We start from the raw sequence: 19,009 nt of genomic DNA on the forward strand, positions 1-19,009 counted from the left end.
AATAAGAGCAGCAGCTTGTACGAGGGTGGTAGCAGCCACCCACGGGAGAGGAGAGGCTGTGTCGTACTCTGGCCCATGCAGAACTCTTCTAAGTATTGGAGAAATAACCCTTTATTGGGATCTATTTCTTGCCTGTTGTAGCTTTGGGCTTCCCCATGTCAAAATTCAGAGAAGGCTAAGCTGAGCCTTGCCCTTTCCACCCACAGCCCCAGCTGCAATCATATTCATCAAACCCGGCTCTTCAGCTCGTACTAAGGTAACAATTTACACCAGATTTTGGTCATTTGCTCATCTTCCACTTGAGACCTCATCAGAAGGGTGAGTACACCCAGCGATTGCAGCTGCTGCCTTTTGTTTCATGGCATCCTCACTCCTGCAGCCTGGGACAAGAGCAGCCTGTTCTGTTTAGCCACAGTGTTGGGGCTCACCTTGAGAAGTCTTCAAACTTCCTACACAAACCAGCTTTGCTGCTCAACAGCATTTTGTTGGGTATTTTGAATTAGACTGAGCTTTACTTCGCTGCCAGGACGTAATTTAAAAGGCACAGGCTGGACAGCATCTGCCTCTTGTCTGCAGCACTGAATTACTCTTAGACTACTCCTGAAGAGATGAAGACATCAAGACAGAGAAATGAAGTGGTACAAGGCAGAGCTGATCCATGCCCAGGGTGCTGGATCAGTGTGTCCTGTAGCTGCTCCAAGGGCCAGGAGTGTCTGCACTCCATAGTGCAGGAGAAAAACAGTCCTGGGGTATTGCAAATAACATGTAAAACAAACAAGCAGCCTCAGACTTCCTTGATCCTTACCTGTAGCACTTCAGCATTTTGCCGTGCCCTTAAAGCCTCAAGGCAAAACTGTTTCAGAGATGGGGAACTTGATGAAGGGAGACTGAAGTGGAAGGAAGTCTCCTGAATAGCTGTGGTGTGATCTGGCCACCCCAGGGAGTGGACATGGCCTGGCTCCATCAATGGAGTCTGGGACAACAGACCTACAGTTTGTGGGCTCCAAGGTACCAAACATGGTAGTATTCGAAGGCACTGAGATCCCTTTCCTACTGCAGAGGGGTTTGCCTTTTTAACCTAGATGTAAGCCCAGTTTCTTGATGGCTCATGGGCACTTGGTGTGATTTAACACATTCTTCTACCATGCTTCCTCCTTGACAGGCTCTGGTTCAAAGTCATGGGACAATAGGACCTACAGGCCTCTAATGAGGGATCACACAGGTGCTCTCACAACCACCAAATTCCAAAAAGCAACAGTCCCTTTCCCATTCCTACCTTAAACAACACAACACAGGGGGATTTCAAGAACATGTTTAATGATGGCAGTTTCTACTGAAACATGAGAAGTCCATTCAAACCCATCTTACCAATTTTTCCTTAAAAAGAAGCTTTGGTCACAACAACAAATTCCTTTTTAAAAAAAAGTTCAAGCAATTGCACAAAACTGAACACATGGTCCTGATACCTCCTTACACACAAACTGCAGCAGCAGAAACTCATCTAACAGAAGAAAAAATCCTTAACAAAACCCACAGCCCACTGCTCTGCAGAGATTATACCATGTACATGGAGTTAGAGGGAACAGTTATGAACTAAGTGTTTGAATTAATTAGTGCCTGTAGACTTCTACAAGTCAGTTTGGGCTTAAAGGTAGGCACATTAAGATAGCACAAAGTTAGTGTGCAAGTGTTTGCAGTCATCTCTGCAACTTCCAGGGGAAAAAATGGAAATACAAAGCTATCTGTGCACTTAGTTCTGCAGGCAAGCGTGGCACGCTGACTTCTGGCTTTCCAAGTGTAATCTCTGGTGACAGGGCTGTGGTTGAGTAAAGCAGCTGCAATTCTGTGCAGGGTTTTCCCTCCTCAGCACAGCATGCACAAATGGAAAAGCTTCTCATTCACTTGCTCTGTTTTGCCTCTGCTACGAGTCGGTAGATTCTGTAAGCAGTGAGTGAGCTACGGGCAGACAGCTGTAATAACATTTCTGTTTTCATTTTCTGTAACAAAAAAAATACGCCTTTAAAAATGCTCTTGAACAAAGCAAGCTTGACTATGCAACACAAAATAGCAGCAGATACTAAGACACTTTACAGTCACAATCAAATTAAATCTGCATTGTAAGATACATAGAACATTAAGGTAAAACACTCATGTAGTGGTTAATGGCTATTTCTTCTCAGATGAACTCCTAGAACTACCTGAACTAAACAGTTCAAATTATTAAAACTATGTTTTAAACTGATTTCTACTATTAAAAAAATATTCATATATATATTATTAGATGAGTCACATCAAGTGCTCTTAAAATCTTAACTAAATATAGCTATAGAATGTTTAACCAGACACTTCGAATCACATACAGCAAGTTTTGTAGAGGTAAACATTGCCTCACATTTGCAACAGCAACTGAGTATCAAACAAAGCATTTGGACTATTTTCATGACTGTGAGCAACTGGTCAGGTTGGCCTTTTATTTCCACCAAGCAGCTGCTGCTTCCCTATAAGCATTTTTTAGCTTATGGCACACAGTTTGGGACCTCTTGAGGAGCCAGAGCATCCCAATAGCAGTTGAGCACCTCCATCTTCAACATCTTAAATACCTGGTCCCTGTCCACCACTGAAATTTGCCATGTTGTGAAAATGGAGGGATTTTTTTTAGCCACAAGCAAGGGGAGCAGATGGCCTTTGCCAGCCTAACTCAGCAAGTGGCCTGAAGTTGCTGCAAAAACTCCTGATTTCAAGAACTGACTCGCCCTCAGAAGGGAGAAGTGCCCTTCATGCACCTTTTCCTCTCATCTCTCTCCTACATAACTTGGTCTTGCCTTTCTTTTGTGCACAGAGATGGTTTCATTCCCTGTCCACCACTCAGAGTGCCTAATGCTCAGTTTAATGAGCGTGGCAGGAGAGTGGACATGAGCACGTTGTCATGGTGCCTGCACAGACAGGGCAGCCACCTCACCCATCCCCTCCTTCCACATGTCAACAGAAGCTTTTAACCTCCCTCTCTCCTCTCAGCATCGCCACTTCTTCAACTTCAAAAGGGCTCGGTCTGCCCAAGAAGTTCAATTCCCAGTCTTCAAAGTCTTGCAGTCCTGAAGAGACACAGTATTTCCTTCTGAAGCATCTCCAGCCTAAGTCTGAAACCTGTTTCACCGAGGCGGGGAAAGAGCCCCAGATCTCATCTCAACCTGCAGCATCATTCCACCCTCTGGTCCCTGCAATTCCTACCAGCCAGAACACAACCTGCCCTGCCCATCCTCACCTCGCAGCTGACATGTCAAATATTGCTTAGTAACAGTGGCATGGAACGACTCAAACTCATTCCATGAATGAAAATCACAGAGTATTTTATATTGCCTTGATGACTAATAATTAACACAACAGTCTGCTGTGGGATTTTTCCATCCAGGCTGAGCTGGCTGTCTGCAGAGCTTTTGCTGAGTCACAGCTAGGGGAAGCAAGCTGTGGTATGGGAGCTGCTGGGATGAAAGCACCAGGTTACTGGAAAAAAAAAAAAAATTCCCCTTCACCTCCTTTTACTGACTGAAGGGCCCAGGGGAGCCAGGGGAGCCACACAGAACTGGCACAGGTCGTGGTATCATGACAAGGCAGTTTGGTGTTCTCAGCAAGCTTCAAATCCCAATAGGGCTTTAAAAAAAATAAAAATCCCAACACTGGCAGCCTGCTGCAAGGCTGGTGCTTTGCCAGAAGCTCTGCAGTCTCTCTGAGGGATTGCAACCGCATGAGGGTCAAGCAAACAGTGGGACAATCCTAAAACAACTGGAAAAGATGCGTTCCCCAGGAAAAGCAAGGTTCCCGCCAGCTTAAAAACCCAAAATAAAAGGTGTTAAGGGGTGCAGTAAACAGTGAAGTCTGAACTGCATCTGTGGTTACTTTAAAGGGAAACCACAAAGTAGAGAAACTAACCCATTTGGGTTTGCCCTTTCTCCTGCTGGCCTGGAAAGTGTCCATGCCTGTGGTCTCCTAAACCCCATTCATCCAGAGGCAGCAATCTCATTCCCACAGTGTTGTCCCACAGCTCTGACCTCTGCAGCATAAAGCACAGCAGAGAGCAACGGCTAAAAATGCATCCTTGAGTTAAGTGAGCTTTGTCAAGCAGGTAGTAAGGGAAAACTTCCAGTTTGATAGAGAGTAAGATTACTCACATGAAGCTTCCATGAAAAATAAGACATGTTCTCTCTGCAATCCAATCATTCCACATGAGGACTTACTTTGCTTAGAAAAAACGTAATATAGATGAATTGTAGACAAGTTACAGTCAGCACAGGACAGTACAAAACACTGATTTTACTCCCTGTGGAAGGGCAGAAAATTACAAAAATATATCTTCTTTAATCCAAGACTGCTATAGTTTAGAGTATGCCTGATTCTTCCTATTTCCCAGTGGTGTCATTTATTGAAGTTGGTCTGATCAGAGTTCCTTGGGACAATGAGAGTGTCATCATGAAAGCTTAGTGCAATTGTTGTTAAAAAATAAAAAAAAAATAAAAAAATATCAGTAGCAAGTCTAGAAAATTTTCTACATGAGTCAACCTCTCACCCCCAGCCTTCAAAACTCTACACCAAACATAGTGTGGCATTTCAGCATGGCTTACATTTTTACCACCTAAAGTCCTACGTCACATCTCTAAGGCCCAAAAATACTTCTTGATTTTTTTCTTAAACACTGTGATCTGTTTAACAATGACCAAAGTTTAACAGAGACAGAAGTATTGAATCAGGATTTTAGAAAAATAAGTCCTTGAGGCAGCTCAGTTCAATCTTCCTTGTCTTCCTCCTCCTGCAAAACTTATTTAGACCACAATGAGCTGCACGTTGGTACACGGGGCTGCATCTTATCATGATGTGGTGACACCCCAGCCCTCCTAAAGCAAGAGAGCTGAGTTTGCAGAGAGGAACTCTGGTCATTCCAATGCAGCAGTTGGGAAACCAGGGAACCAAATGGTGATGTTTTAGTCAGAAGATCCACAGCCTGCTGCACAAACAGCACCTCGAGGAGGTGAGGCTTGGTTTGGTCGTGACGCTGCAGAGATGAAAGCCTCCCCTTTCACAGTTATGGGTTGGTTCAGCAGGTCCCTCGACAGCAGAATGACACCTTGCAGGGCACTGACACTCCACGGAGCTGCTTTACCTGGAAAGCAGGAAGAATTAGTACAGATGTAGATTTGCAATTAAACAGCTCACAGGCAGAGATGAGAACCCATGTGCAAAGCAGAAAAAAAAAAATCAATCCCAAGAACCACAAAGGAAAAGGCAGCATTATTCACTGGGATTGCCATCAGTACCCCCTCAGCAGTTGATATCTGCGGTGTACTGGCACTGATGTGATGTTAGCACCATACCAGAGGAAGAGAGACCAACTGAAGGCAAAAGCAGAATTGGGTGAGACAAAACCCAGATGCTGAAAGATCTTGTGGCCAGTCACTTGCAGAGCACAGAAAGGAATGTGCACAGGGAGGCTGATATTTCACTGCAAGTGAAACCACATCTTGAACAGCACAGCTCTTTTCACACCAATGTAGCCCCTTACAACATGGATCATCCTCCTTGCTATGGGTGCTCCTCCTGACACCCTAGTGCTTTAACTGCCTCAGGGTTCAAAATAAAGTTTTAATAGGAACTTCAGGAAGGAGATGAGAGCCCTCCTGTAGGACTGCATGAGCCAGCAGGACACAGCGTGCTCCGTAACAATTCTTACAGCAGCATCAGGAAAGAACCAAACAAAAACTGCTTTTTCACCATCTCTTTCCTCCCCTGCTGTGGGCCTATGGGATATCCTTAACAGCAGCACCAAAGCTTTGGCAATTTGTTGTATTTATAGTAAGCTGTTGCCTGTGTTGGTGATTTGCACCCCCTTCAGATGAGGATAAATGATACCCCTCCATTTATACACAACCTGTCACTGCTGCCTGCTGGGGAAAAAAAATAGCTTCCTATAAACCCCAGCACAATTCACCTGGTGTCATCCAGAACTGCCTGCAGCTTTCACTTGAAAAAAAATCCATTAGAGCTGCTCCCTTGGGAGTGAACACCTCGCTGTAACAAGTGGACAATTCCACGTTCCATTCAGAGCTCCACACGCAGTCAGGATCTGGAAAGGACGTAGTCAAAGAAAAGGCACCAGTAGTGTAATTCTCATATTTTACAGAGATTCCCAAAAGACTCAAGCACATCAAAGGCTGAGCCCTGCAACTGTGATGAAGATGTTTCTACACAGTTCAATGCTATTGGTGCCTGAAAAAGGGATGATTCCAGAATCCAGCCCTTACATGTGGTGCACCTTTCCTCTGAAACATCCTGCAAGCTCTCAAAAGCCCTTTAGACTCATGATAGTTGAATAAATATTCCTGTCCTCTTCCCTCAGCTTGCCACCATTCCTTACCAATAAATCTTTCTCCTTTCAAGAGCACTTTGGAAGATGCATTCCTAAACTGCTTCCGCGCTCTCCTGGTGCCGCTGCTGTTACAGGGAAAAATGACAATCCACGGGGGAAACAAACTGAGGAATTTTACTCAGCCGACAGGATGGACAGAGGCTTCAATCTGGCCAAGAAAAACTTTCCATCAGTATTTATTTAGGAGCCTGACATCAGGACTGGCATTTAAATTCCAAGTTCTTCCCCAACTCCAGGCTGTCACATGGCACATATCACCCTGGACAGTTGTGAAATTCCCCCAGCTGGGCTCAGCAAGCTTAGCAACAGCACAACTTGCCTCCAACAGCTGCAAGTCAGCAGGGAGAGGAGCCACTGCTGATATCCCAGATTACTGAAGTGCTTTCAAAGCCTTTCATGTGCAAGGCGCCACAAAATTTATTCAGTACTTGTTTTCAGTTTCCTATTGAAGCTGACAAGAAATCCCCCAATGAGCTAAGCTAGAGTTAATAAGCTTAACAAGCTAACAATTTTATTTACCTTTTCAGAAACTGGTTCTTTTTGCAGCTGTTTTAATCTCTTTTCTCTTATTGCACAAAACAAGCAGAGTGCTCTGTAGTGGGGGATGGACACCAGTTTGTTGGGGATGTTTGCCTGTAACCTACTTTGCTTCACTGCTGTCTCTACTCGAGTATTACACGGTGCCAACTCCCTGATGAATCAATGGCTTAGCTCCATTAGGGAGATGATCATGGAACCCGTGCAAATTTCCCTTGCCTTCTTGAAAGAAAGTGCTAAAGGAGAAAAGAGGAGAGGGAACTCTTCAAATCAAGATCTGTTTGTGGGATGAGAAAGAGCACACTTGGAAGATGGGATTTAGCTTTCCACTAACTCATTTTTGAAGATGGGCAGCAAGTGTAATCCCATCATAAAACTTGAGAAAACGTCTGACATCTAGAAAATGATGACCACCACAGTTCATATGGTCCAGAAATCAATTGGACAGGGATGGTTTTCAGCCTTCAGCAGCACAGATTGAACTGGTGATCAAGAAACAAACACTCTTTTCATGCTCAGTTTGCTTTCTTTGTGTAACTCTGTAATAAATTTCAGAACAATTCCTGAACTTTTTATCCAAATGCCTCTCTCAGTACCAGAGCAAATACATATGGAAAACCATCCTCCATATGTGAACACTGGTTTCCATGAAGCTTTTCAAAGTGCTACTGTCCAAGTCATCTGGCATCTTTGCTCCTGTAAATCTTAGATTTACACTTTCAGCCTCTTGTCACACAGAAACTGTGCCTGCAGGATTAGAGAGGCCACTGCCAGAGCTGGAGTGAGATTGCAACAAAGGGATCTGATCCAGCACACCCACACTTTGGAATTCAACAGAGGCAGCAATGGGTGGATTTTGCATCCACAGAAAGGACTACGTTTGGGTAAGATTTTGAAGTGGTCTCATTAGTTTGCCTTACAGGAGGAAGGTGGTTATGTCTTGTTGCTCCACTGCCCAAGGGAAGCCAGGGGTGGGTTCTACTGGGAGCCTAAAAAACCTTAAAGCCTCCTGGAAAAAAAAAAATGACCTTAAATCCAGCAGCCCAATTTACACTGTCTGCTGTTCTTTGATGCCTCATGTAAGACTGGAAACAAATCCACACAAGGACAAAGCATTAAAGGAAAGAAAATTAACTGCATGAGAACAATTGGAGAGGTAAACGCAGCTTCTCCCCTGTTGCTGCTCCACACCGACTGCCTTTTAATCAGAGAGCTGTTTGCATTGCATGGAGAGAGAGCACAGAATCTCAATTACTCCCCCAAACACAGATGCAAGTGCCAGAACAGATCTTTCAACGATGGGAGGGGACCTCAACCAACCCAGCCCAGAGCCTCCCTACATCATGAATGCCAGTTTGGAAGGGAGGGGAGGGCTGGGGAAGGTACCTCAACAGGAGACCTCGTAGAAGTTTGTTCCCTGACTTATTCAGGGCAAGTCTGAGCTGCCCATTCTGCAGTTCTATCCCTCTCTTCCCACCTGCACACAAGCACCTATGAAGAACCTCCTGACTGATTCACTGGGTTTGTCAATGTCAAACTCAGAAACACAGATTTGCAAAGAAGTCTCTTTACTGGAGACAGGATTTACGAACTGTTTGCAACATGGCCTCCAAGCTGCACAAAGGAACCAGAGAGCTTGATACCTTTTACAGCAAATGTACCCTCAAAGAAGCTTTCCCAAAACCAGTACCGCTAAAGGGTTGTCTGTAACATGATCTCTCTCTCTAAACTGAGGTAGCTCTGTTTGAACTAAACAAAAGTATGTCTGAGACAGCAAGGACTTCAGAAACTGTGGAATTTAATAGCTGTTGCACTGCGGCAGAAAGGAAGAATTCCCACAGCTGAAAAAAAGGACTGGTTGACTAAGAACCCAAAATCCCTATGGTCTCAACACAGCACAAGGTGAAGAGCCATTTGCACTGCTCAGGAACCCAGGATGACCCAATACCTTTAGTGAAAGCATTGGCACAGCACGAGCTCCACGGAAACAATGTCGGGGAACACGAACACAGCTCTCATGAGTCAAATGGTTTCCAGCAACCTCTCTTTGTTCATCCAGTACTGTACTATTAGACATCTTATCCTGACACACTGCCATGATTACGAATCTTCTGTTCTCACTCTTTGGGAAAAACCCCTCTGATTCCATTTCCAGAAGTTCACAGAGAAAGTATTGAGTTAAAAGGAAGAGAGGTGGGAGATGTAGGCTGTTAAAGCAGGCCTTGGCGAGTCAGATCCCTGCATTCTGGGTTTAACAAAGCTCGATCCCAAAGTACAAACTGCACAAGCTGAAATCATTAGAGCAAACACAGGGCAGCTACAGGGAACAGCAACGGTCAGGCAAGGACTGATAGGAGTCCTCTAATTCAAGAACTAATTGTTTACACATAAAGGCTTGACTCACACCCTTCATTGTTTCATGGCTCTCAAATATTTCCTGACTTTTATAGAGAACTAATGCAGTGATTTTGGAAACAACCGGTGGAGCGTGTGGTAATGTGTGGTTCAGATGTTGGCACAAATGTGCCTAGAGCAGATGTGGTGTTCCCTCTTTCCAGACCTAAGAGATGGGCAACATGAGTAAAGTCTGTAAACAATCTCCAGTTAGAAGTTGTCAAGATCTGCATTTTTATAATTAGGAGAGCTTATTTCAGCCTAAGTGGGACAGATTTTAGAGTAGGCCTTATTTGGATGAGAATGCAAGTCGAATTGTGTGGATGGCTGCATGCAAATAAAAATAAGAGATGCAGATACCCTGGTGCCATAAATCAATGCACAGCATCTTTACGTGCTGAGTGGTTGCTATAAATCTCAGCCCAGAATAGGCACCAAAAGTTTTGGGTTGTCACACCACTCCCATGTCACAAACATATTTAAGGAAAGTTTGTTGCTAAGGGATAACTGCTAACAGCATCAGCAAGGGACTGTAGTCCTCTCTGTGTCACAGACCAACATGAGAGCATTCTGGTACAAACACAGAGGTTGGTGGAAATTCATTATTATTTCCTTTCCAGGCTCTCACAGTAGCACCTGGAAAAGCAGCCCTGGATCCAGTGCAAGTGCACAGGAACGACTGCCAACAGCTGCCCAAGAGGGGAAGTTCAGTCTGTTAAACCCTGTCAGCTATTTGGGGCATCGTGCTGCTCTGAAGACAGCCTGAGGGTAGCAATGTGGTTATTGCAGGAACAGGAGGGTACAGAGCCACGTGTGCTGGGAACAGGACGAGGGGGCTGTAAAGGACAGGGATAATTCTTGAGCAGAGCAGAAGGGAGACTGCAACTGCCTCACCTCTATCAAGTTGGCTCAGCAGAGAAATAAAAGAGCTTGTCTTCACTAATAAGAGCTCAAGGAGCAAGCCTAACCGGACAGGCTGGCAGCAGTACCTGTATTTCACATCAAACACTGTTGAGTCTTCGTCCTCGTCATCTTCTTCATTCAGAGGAGCCATTTCTACCCTCTCAGCTGGAGTGGTGATTATGTCATACTTCCTGGTCTTCTTAACCCTCTTGCCAGACCTGAAACACAGAGGTGGGAAGGGAAGGATCGTCTTTATACAGTATTCCTTGGAGAGGCTGAAGCTGTTCCCACCAACTCTGAATCACTGCCCTGTTTGGTTCAGACTCCCCAGACATGAAGTCAGCAGAACCAGCCTCCAACCCCTCCTGCTGCTTTTCCAAGGCCACCGTTTGTGCCCGTGTGTGGAGCACAGTTTCTCGTCAACTGCAATCCAGATCAACGTCAAGTCTTCCAGCTGCTGACAAACCAGAATCCTCTGGCACCCAGAGCAGCCCACCACGTCCTCCTGCTGCCACACTCAATAAGTGAGACATGAGCTTAATCAGCTGAAGCAGCCCATGGTTTAGTGAATGTGTTTGGACGAGAAAGGCCAGGTTAAGCCCTGCTGAGCCACAGGAATGTTCTAGGCAGGATTAGAAGCAAAGGGGTGGTGATGTCTCGGTACAAACAGCCTGCTGTATTTCTTGCTATCAGGCCAAGCTCAGGATTCCCCCAGCAACAACCTTGAGTCTGATCTGAGCAGTTTCAGGCTCCATGCTGTGCAGGTGCTATAAAAAATAATCAATATCATTCAAAGCTAACAGCACCTACCACCTCTCCTCCAACAGATGCCAGGCTTACTTTCCTTTTGAAATGGAGATGCTCACACACCTGCACATCCCACAGTTTCGAGAGATCTACTTTCTAAGACTTTCAATTAACAAACACTTGGTGTGTGGCTTTTCAAGTAATTCCCTGCCTCTAGCTTGAATTCTGCAGGTTCCTTTTTATTTCACCTACTGTTTTCATGAATATTAGGAAGGTCACACTGCTCATGCATGAATTTAGTTTTTTGATTACACATTCAAGAAGGTGTTGATGTGTACGGCCAGCCTTCAGGGAAAAGAGTGGATGGCTTCGGTTAACAAACTGCAGAATTTTTCCCTTTGCCTTTTATAAAACAAAACTGGTACCTGCCAAGCATGAGAAGGGAGCTGGTGCAGGCACAAGCAAGCAACCCCTAATTTTTGGTAATCACAGCTAGTGCTTTGAGCAGTCAGCACATCACGAGTGCACTTTCACCAGCAAGAAGTCTTGCCCTGGCACGTCATGCAAGGTGTGCTGGATTCAACAGCACTGTTTTTGCCTCGAGATGCCTTTAAAAAAAAGTTACACAGCAGCAGGAACCGAGGTGTGAGCATTGCAGAGAGCCTGGGACTCCACCCCTCTGTGTGCATCTCCACCACTACGGTCCCTTCCAGGCTTAAAGTTAAGGAAATTTAATTCAGTGACCTGCTCCGGTGTGGAAATCTCAGTGCCTCCACCTAGCACTGCTTTTAGGCAGTAGTCCAAGGCTGAATAAACAGGTCCCAGCCCTTGGGATGGAGCAGTTTGCATTTACTCCCTGTTCTGAAGGCTAAGGTTGCATCAGAAGTGAGGAGAAAGTCGTCTCCTGTCTAATCTTTAGAGCAATCTGTGCCGCTGTGTCACGCAGAGCACAGGGTGGTTTGTTCTTTTCCTGCTGTTGTTGATACAAGCAATTTTATATCCAGTGCAGTAGGACTCTTAACCCAAACACTTGAAAATCCTTTTGAAACCACTTCTCTGTTATTTTGCTTCTCTGCTAAAACCTAGCACTAAAGTGAAGCAGGGAGGTCTCATCGAGCAAGTAAATGCATTGTTTTTACAAGAAATATTTACTCACACTGTGAGGCCTAAACAGAGACAAAACTAACCTGTGTCTACCTGTCAGAACTAACCAAGCACAGCCTTACCACTCTGAGTTCACCTGCAGTTTGCAGGGGGTTTCCACAGGTTCCATTTAAGATCCTACCTGCACATCAGGCCCACTTTACTGAGAGCCATCCTCCCTCATTCCCTCCATTAAAAACCATAACTTATTCCACAGAGTTCATCTTAGAATAGTTAATAATTGAATGTTTGAAGAAATTACTGCAGAATAGGTATTTTTAGAAATGGGAAACTAGAATCCTTTTGCTTCCAGCCATTAATTAGTCTATCTGGGCTACACTTTCAAGAGGACCTGGAGCAGAACTCGCTGCACAGCGATCTATTAATCCCTGCAACCCTCACTTAACCACAGTGCTCATTTAGGAAAGACAGAAAGCTTGTTTTGCTGCTGGTTTTTGGCTAAGCTGCTACAATCAGTTGTCTGCCACTGATAAGGCGAAAAGGTCTTTCCTCGCCACCCCTTTCTCAATTCATTCCACACCAGATTTCCTAGCTAATTTGTCATTAATCTACTTTCCCATTGCCTGTTTTCTCACATTTGCTCATTTGAACAACTCCCCCAGGCTTCATAAATATTAGAAGAATTACCCAAGCTAACTTTGCAGGAAAGCCTCAGGAGTATGCCTACATGCACACAAAATAAGGCTGCCCGTCAGGAAACTGTTTCACATTAAAACTCCTGAAACCTCAGTGGGATCCCTGTAACCATCAGCCATGACAACCCAAAAAGGAAAAGCCCTTTATCCAGCAGGTTGGACCAGGCAGCAGAGTCAGCGGAGCAGCACAAGGCAGGAACTACAGAATACAAATGTTTCATGAACTTTGGAGACCTCCTGGATAGGATCAGGACACATCAGGCCTCATGGGCAAACAGAGGATCTGCTTTTCAGCCAGGTTCATTTTATGGGGGCTTTTTTGAAGCAAACAAGCATGCGGAAGCTGCATGGTCAGAGTGTGTCTCTTGCACAATGACAAGCTGAAACACTCCCCAAGTGGTTTAGCCAGGGCAGGAGTGGTGCTGGGTAGTTCAGCGCAGAAAATCATCTTTTAAAAAATCCTGTTGGTTTTGCTGACCTCAGCCACTCCCTGTAATTAGGAGGGGATGCTACGGGTCTTGTCTCGAATTACCATGAGGAAGAACAAAAAAAACCCAAGTTAACTGTGGCGAGGGATATTAATCTTTCACTGCAGACCCAGTGCTGCTCCCACCAAACCAACTCACTGGTGTTGACAGAAGGCAGCCGTGGTGAGCACAACGCTTGGGAGAAGCTGGAGTGGCACTGGGCTCGGATGCCTGAGGCACCACACCTGGACCTACCTGGTCCATCACCAGGTAGAGTGCAGGGAGGGACAACACATGGGGCTGGAGCAGAACACTGACTTTGTGTCTGTGTTTTGCCCTGGGGCTATTTTGATCAAGCCCCAGTCATATGCAGCACTTCATCCTCTTTTCTGAGGCATCATGTGGTGGGTAACTGCTCGAGTCAACTCACTAGTTCATTATATTATTTACGCCTCTAATCTATTTTAGTCAACAACACTGACATTCAAAGATAATGCTTTTCCTGACCTAGAGAGAGAGGTCTCTGCATTTCTTAACTTGTATTAACACTTCCTGCTAAGAGATGTAGTGGGAGGGGACCTTTCCTTGGAATAAAAAGAAAACTAAAAAAAAAAAAACACCCATCCCTTCTTAGCAGGGTGCTTACTGGAAGTCTGATTAAGCCAGTTCCTCCTAGAACTGCAGCAATGTTATACCAGGAATGGAATTAGGACCAGTTTATTTGCTGTTAATGGACTCTCTTAGCAGTTAAAAAAATATATGGAAATATAAACCTCAGGAAACTGCAGACTTACTACTAGCTGATGAATTAGATCAGCGATATTTCATTACTGTTGATCTGTCTGAGTATCTCTGCTCTCTGGATGGTGCTGTATACAGCGAACTGAGACCACGATGCCAAGCCCTCACATGTTTTCTGGAGATAGGACAAGGGGGAATGACCATAAACTGAAAGAGAGCAGGTTTAAATTAGATATTAGGGAGAAATTCTTTACTGTGAGGATGGTGAGGCACTGGCACAGTGAGGCTGCCAAGAGAAAATGTGGATGCCCCATCCCTGGAAGTGCTCAAGGATGGTGCAACCTGTTCTTGTGGAAGGTGTCCCTCCTATGGCAGGGGGTTGGAACGAGATGATCTTTAAGGTCCATTCCAACCCAAACCATACCACAATTTTAGGAGATACACTTTGCCGTAGAAACTGCTGTGTTTTCTAACAATCAAGGTCTTTAGATGGAATATATGCAGGCACAAAGAGCAGAAGTGTCCCCTTGCTTAACTGTGCCACTAATAGGAGGCAGATCAGAGATGGATCAGAGACTAGTACCGGGAATAACTTCAGGAACACCTAAATGGGATATTGTTGTGGTTCAACGAGGCAGTGATGTCTGTAAGTATTTAACATACACCCACTCACACGTGGTGGTCAGTACCAGTGCCAGCATCTACTTCCAAACACTACAGCAAAGTCAGACCAATATTGTCTGAGAAGTGCTTGAGAAGTACTCTTATTCTATAGGGCAGAGCTTTGAGAAATATCCTTGTTTTATAGGGCAGAGCTATTGAAACTTTTATGATCTGCCCAAACTCTTCAAGGCAGTGAACTCCACAAGAAGAAACAACATTCATCCTGTTGAGACTGTTCACATCAGAGCTGTAAAGAGCCCAAGACAGTACAAAACAGCAATCCCCTCTCTCCTCCTTCTGCTTATCCGCTGTCACACTCACATCAAGACAATCCAGTTTTCCCTTTTGTCATTCTTTGTGGCCATAACTACTACCTGCACCAGCAGTTTAAGTGAAGTTTTCAATGTGGGTCAAAAATGTGTTTTGGGGTTGGATATTTGGCTGTTTTGGGTTTCTTTCTTTTCCATTTAATATAATTTAATCTGAGTTTTTTTTCCCTGCTCCTGGCAGAAATCTTGTCTTTGCTGGAGTACTCTAACTGGTTATAATACAATTAATTTTACATCAGTCAAACTCTCTGGGGTTAAGACTTGGATTGCCCAGAGCAATAGCCCAGCTCATAGAACAAAGGGTCATGTATCCTATGATCATATGCTTGAACCTCTCTCCTCAATGTCAGTCATTTATACCAGTTTTGCAACTACTGGAAAACTAAGCTAAAAATGGTATTTGAAGAAGAAATACAAATTGAACATGAAGCAACGAAACAAAGCAATGAGATACAAAATAAAAAGGCAGCTTCTTTCTAAAAATCTAGATAAATAGCAGCCTTTCCAGCCTGGGTTCTGCTCGTTCAAGGGCAGGTCAAGACATGAAGCAAATTCTTAGAGCACAGAGTTTTCTGCAATGAAAGCTTTGGGTTGCTTTCAGCTGGTCCACTGGAGCAAAAGTAACTTATCCAGTTTCCCTAGAAGGCACATGGTCTACCAGCACACTTAACCACATCTGAAAAATTCTGTTTCCTGTGAGCTGATCCCAAGAATTGTATTGCAATGGAATGAACTGAGCTGCATCAGAAGAGAAAAACAGGGCAGAATATGAGTGTAAAAAAGGCAAAACCCAAAATGCAGCTCAAAGAGCAAATTTAGCCACCCATCATCTGTTGCAAGGCATTGTGTTTCTTGGTAATGCTAACTACTCAACTATTAGATTGAGAATAACATGAAATTTGGTTTGTTATGGAAATGGTTTTGGGTTGGGAGCATGCAGAGCCCACGGGTATAAAAAAGAAAGCAAACCCAGAACTGAGCTTGCAAAAAAGAATAAATAAATAAATACTATAGCAATTTAGGCCTTGCCACATGCAGACAAACAGCAAAGTCTTGGCTGGCCTTCACAGACCCCTTTGGGTGACACCACATTCTGAACCACAGGACCATCAGATGAATTCAGAGCATAACATTCCCAAAAGAAATGAAGAGGAATCTCTGGGTGTTGTCTTAAGAACAGAGCTGAAAATCGGAGAAATATATCTATCCCTGCTCAAACAAAAAAGGAAAATAATATAAACAGAAAAATATGTAAAAATTAAATGTATATAAAAAATAAAATGTATAAAAAATTAATCCAATGCCTGTGACAAGAGTATCTGGCCACTCACTAGTTAATTTCATTTCTACAGCCCATATCTAAAAGGATAATTTACTCCAAGCAACCCAGAACAATTTCATAGTGAAGGTTTAATCAAAGACTGGATTTCAGTAAAATCTCTTTAATAGGAATCCATGACACTTCAGAAAAAAAATCACAATGTTTTTGACTAAGTGTGAACAAAGCTCTTATTCTGATGGAGAAAAGCTTTACATTTATTGAGGGTAAATCCCTTATCTCTTCTGCACCAGAATCTCCTGTGATCTATGTTGTCAGCTACAAGTGTGACACTGTACAGACACACCTGTTGGTATTCTGGTCTCATTTCAACTGGGATAACTGTTTACAAAATAAAGTAGCCAAAAAGCTTCACCTTCCACTTTTCCTAGGAGGTTCTACCAAAGATTTACAAGAGATCTGGGGTTGGGAGGGGGCAGGTATGTGTGTTTATTTTAATGTATCCTTAATGATGCATTTACTCTGAGACGACTTTGGCATGGGAGAACTAATCCACCATTCCCAAGCTGACTTTAACCTGGACCTGTTTTTGCTGATTATGGTATAGGGAAGGCCTTTAAAGGCTATCAGTTTGCCTTCTTTGGCTAGAAACATTCTGCCTTATGCCAGTTCTCCTTGACACGAGATCTTGCTTTATACCCAGGAGAAACTGTGGCAGAGGAAATAAAGTCTCCAAGATCAGACAGAACTAGGAGTAGAAACTTAGACTTTTCATTCTACTCTTAGTTATAGACTTCCTAATTCTAACTCATATACACACTATCAATTCTGCTGTTTGTCCATGACAATTTTATACAGCTGCAAAGTGGTTATACTGATTAAAAAAAAAAAATAAATCTCTTCAATACTTTATTGGGCTCTCCCAAACCACCTCACTTTAATGAGCACATTTATTTGCATTGCCTTCTGCCAGCTGCTGCAACGCTTAAGTAGAATTTAGTTAAATGTCAATTTCCTTGGAAAATATCAGTTCTGATCATTTCAGTTTATAGACCCCACTTTGTAATACTACTGTTATGAATGCTGTCCTTCCCACACAGAATTAAATCCGAAGCAGGAGAAGCAGAGCATTCAGCCATCCTGTAAATACAAAGGAGCTGCCTGAAGACAGAACAAGGAAGAATTTGCCAACTCCACTTGTTCAACTGCTCCTGTCACCTGAGACGTGGCCTGGCCTCCACCCTGTGCTGAGTGCCAGCTGTTCCCCTCTCTCGGCTCTTCCCCTGCAGTCGGACGCTGAGCTGAGACAGTTTGCCATCTGGACCTGGATCTCCAGCTGGGCTTTGTGTGTCTCCATGGACGGACACCCCAAGGCTCCTTGGGCCTCAATCCCAGCGACCCACTGACAACAACCCCACGAATTTCCAGACGTTCCCACGGAGTTCGATGTGATGTCTTCCACGCCCACTCCACGCCCCCGGCCACCATGCAGTGAGTGAATCCCACGCTGGAAAAGCCCACTTGGAACCCAACTCCTGCCCTAATTTCCTGCAGAAGCGGGAGGAAGGCGGAGCAAGATTTACCAGGCCCCGGCAGCCCCCCGAGACTTCCCCAAGGGGCTCCTGAGCCACCCACACACGCTGCGCTCGAGGCCGGGCTTTAAAACTATTATTACGGGCAGGTCAATGCTTACTATTATATAACACATAATTATATATATAATTTCCATATATATATATATAAAGATAACAATAAAATAACAAAATGAACCGGGAGGGGTTCACCCCTTCTCCCGGAGCCCCACAGCCGTCCCACCCCAGCCCCGCCGTGTCTCGGGCCGTGCCCCCGCAGCCCCGGGCGGCCCCGGTACCTGAAGACGCGGAGCAGGAGGCAGGCGATGAGCGCGGCCGTGAGCGCGCAGGCCCCGATGACGGCGGCTTTGAGCGCGGAGAGGTCCCGCAGCACCGCGGGCACGGGGCTGAGCCGGGCCCCGCTGTGGTTGCCCGGGGCCGGCGCGGCGGGCGGGCGGCTGCCGTTCCCGGCCGGGGGCTCCAAGCTGCCGCGGGCGGCGGGCGCGGCCGGGAGGAGCAGCGGCAGCAGCAGCGAGGCCGCGAGCAGCGGCAGCGGGGCGGCGGCGGCGGCGGGGCGCATCCTGCCCGCTCCCGCTCCGGCTGCTCCGGCTCCTCCGGCCCCGCCGAGCCCCGGAAGGCAGCGCCGGCCGGCCCGGCCCCCGCCCCCCGAGAGGCGCCGCCTCCCGCCGCCGGGGCCCCGAGCCGGGGAGAGCCGGGGCGGCCGGAGCGTCCGCCCCCGGAGCCTCCCGCAGCCCCAGCGAGTTCCTCCGGCCCCGCGGACTCCTCCGCAGCCCCAGCGGGTTCCGAGCGCCCCGCCGCTGCCTCGGCCATCACGACCATCTCTTATTAGAGGGAGTCTAGAGGGGGCTGCGAGGATGGTGAGGGGTCTGAGGGGCCGTATGAGGAGCGGCTGAGGACGCTTTGTTGCTCAGCTTGGAGAAGAGGAGGCCTAGGGGAAACCTCATCGGGATCTGCAGCTTCCTCACGAGGGACAGAACCATCTCTCCTTTCTGTGACTGTGACCTCTCTCAGTGACAGGACCTGAGGGAGCGGCTGGAGTTGTGTCAGGGGAGGGTTAGGTTGGATATTAGGAAAAGGTTCTTCCCTCAGAGGGTGGTCGAGCACTGGAATAGGCTCCTCAGGGCAGTGATCACAGCCCCAAGG

The 19,009-nt window shown here is 45.7% G+C and overlaps 1 protein-coding gene across 1 annotated transcript; it reads right to left on the bottom strand.

Moving 5' to 3' along the window:
* Nucleotides 1-1,300: 1,300 nt before the first annotated feature.
* FAM174B (family with sequence similarity 174 member B) lies at nucleotides 1,301-18,682 on the bottom strand. Its single transcript, XM_051796701.1, has 3 exons — nucleotides 18,145-18,682; nucleotides 10,336-10,467; nucleotides 1,301-5,152 (listed from the first exon to the last, which is right to left on the bottom strand). The coding sequence occupies exons 1-3, from the start codon at nucleotides 18,423-18,425 to the stop codon at nucleotides 5,149-5,151; spliced, it is 417 nt and encodes a 138-aa protein (XP_051652661.1). The 5' UTR covers nucleotides 18,426-18,682; the 3' UTR covers nucleotides 1,301-5,148.
* Between the last annotated feature and the right edge of the window lie 327 nt (nucleotides 18,683-19,009).

Source organism: Manacus candei, unplaced genomic scaffold, assembly GCF_025592945.1.
Source record: "Manacus candei isolate 608988 ecotype Guabito, Panama unplaced genomic scaffold, ASM2559294v1 h1tg000046l, whole genome shotgun sequence".
Classification (NCBI taxonomy): domain Eukaryota; kingdom Metazoa; phylum Chordata; class Aves; order Passeriformes; family Pipridae; genus Manacus; species Manacus candei.

What these genes read in the sequence shown, in the direction of transcription:
- FAM174B (XM_051796701.1), bottom strand. Translation starts at nt 18,425, where the DNA reads ATGCGCCCCGCCGCCGCCGCCGCCCCGCTGCCGCTGCTCGCGGCCTCG. An exon ending in CTCCTGCTCCGCGTCTTCAG is followed by an intron (nt 10,468 to 18,144) that starts GTACCGGGGCCG and finishes TCTGTGTTTCAG; the next exon opens with GTCTGGCAAGAGGGTTAAGA.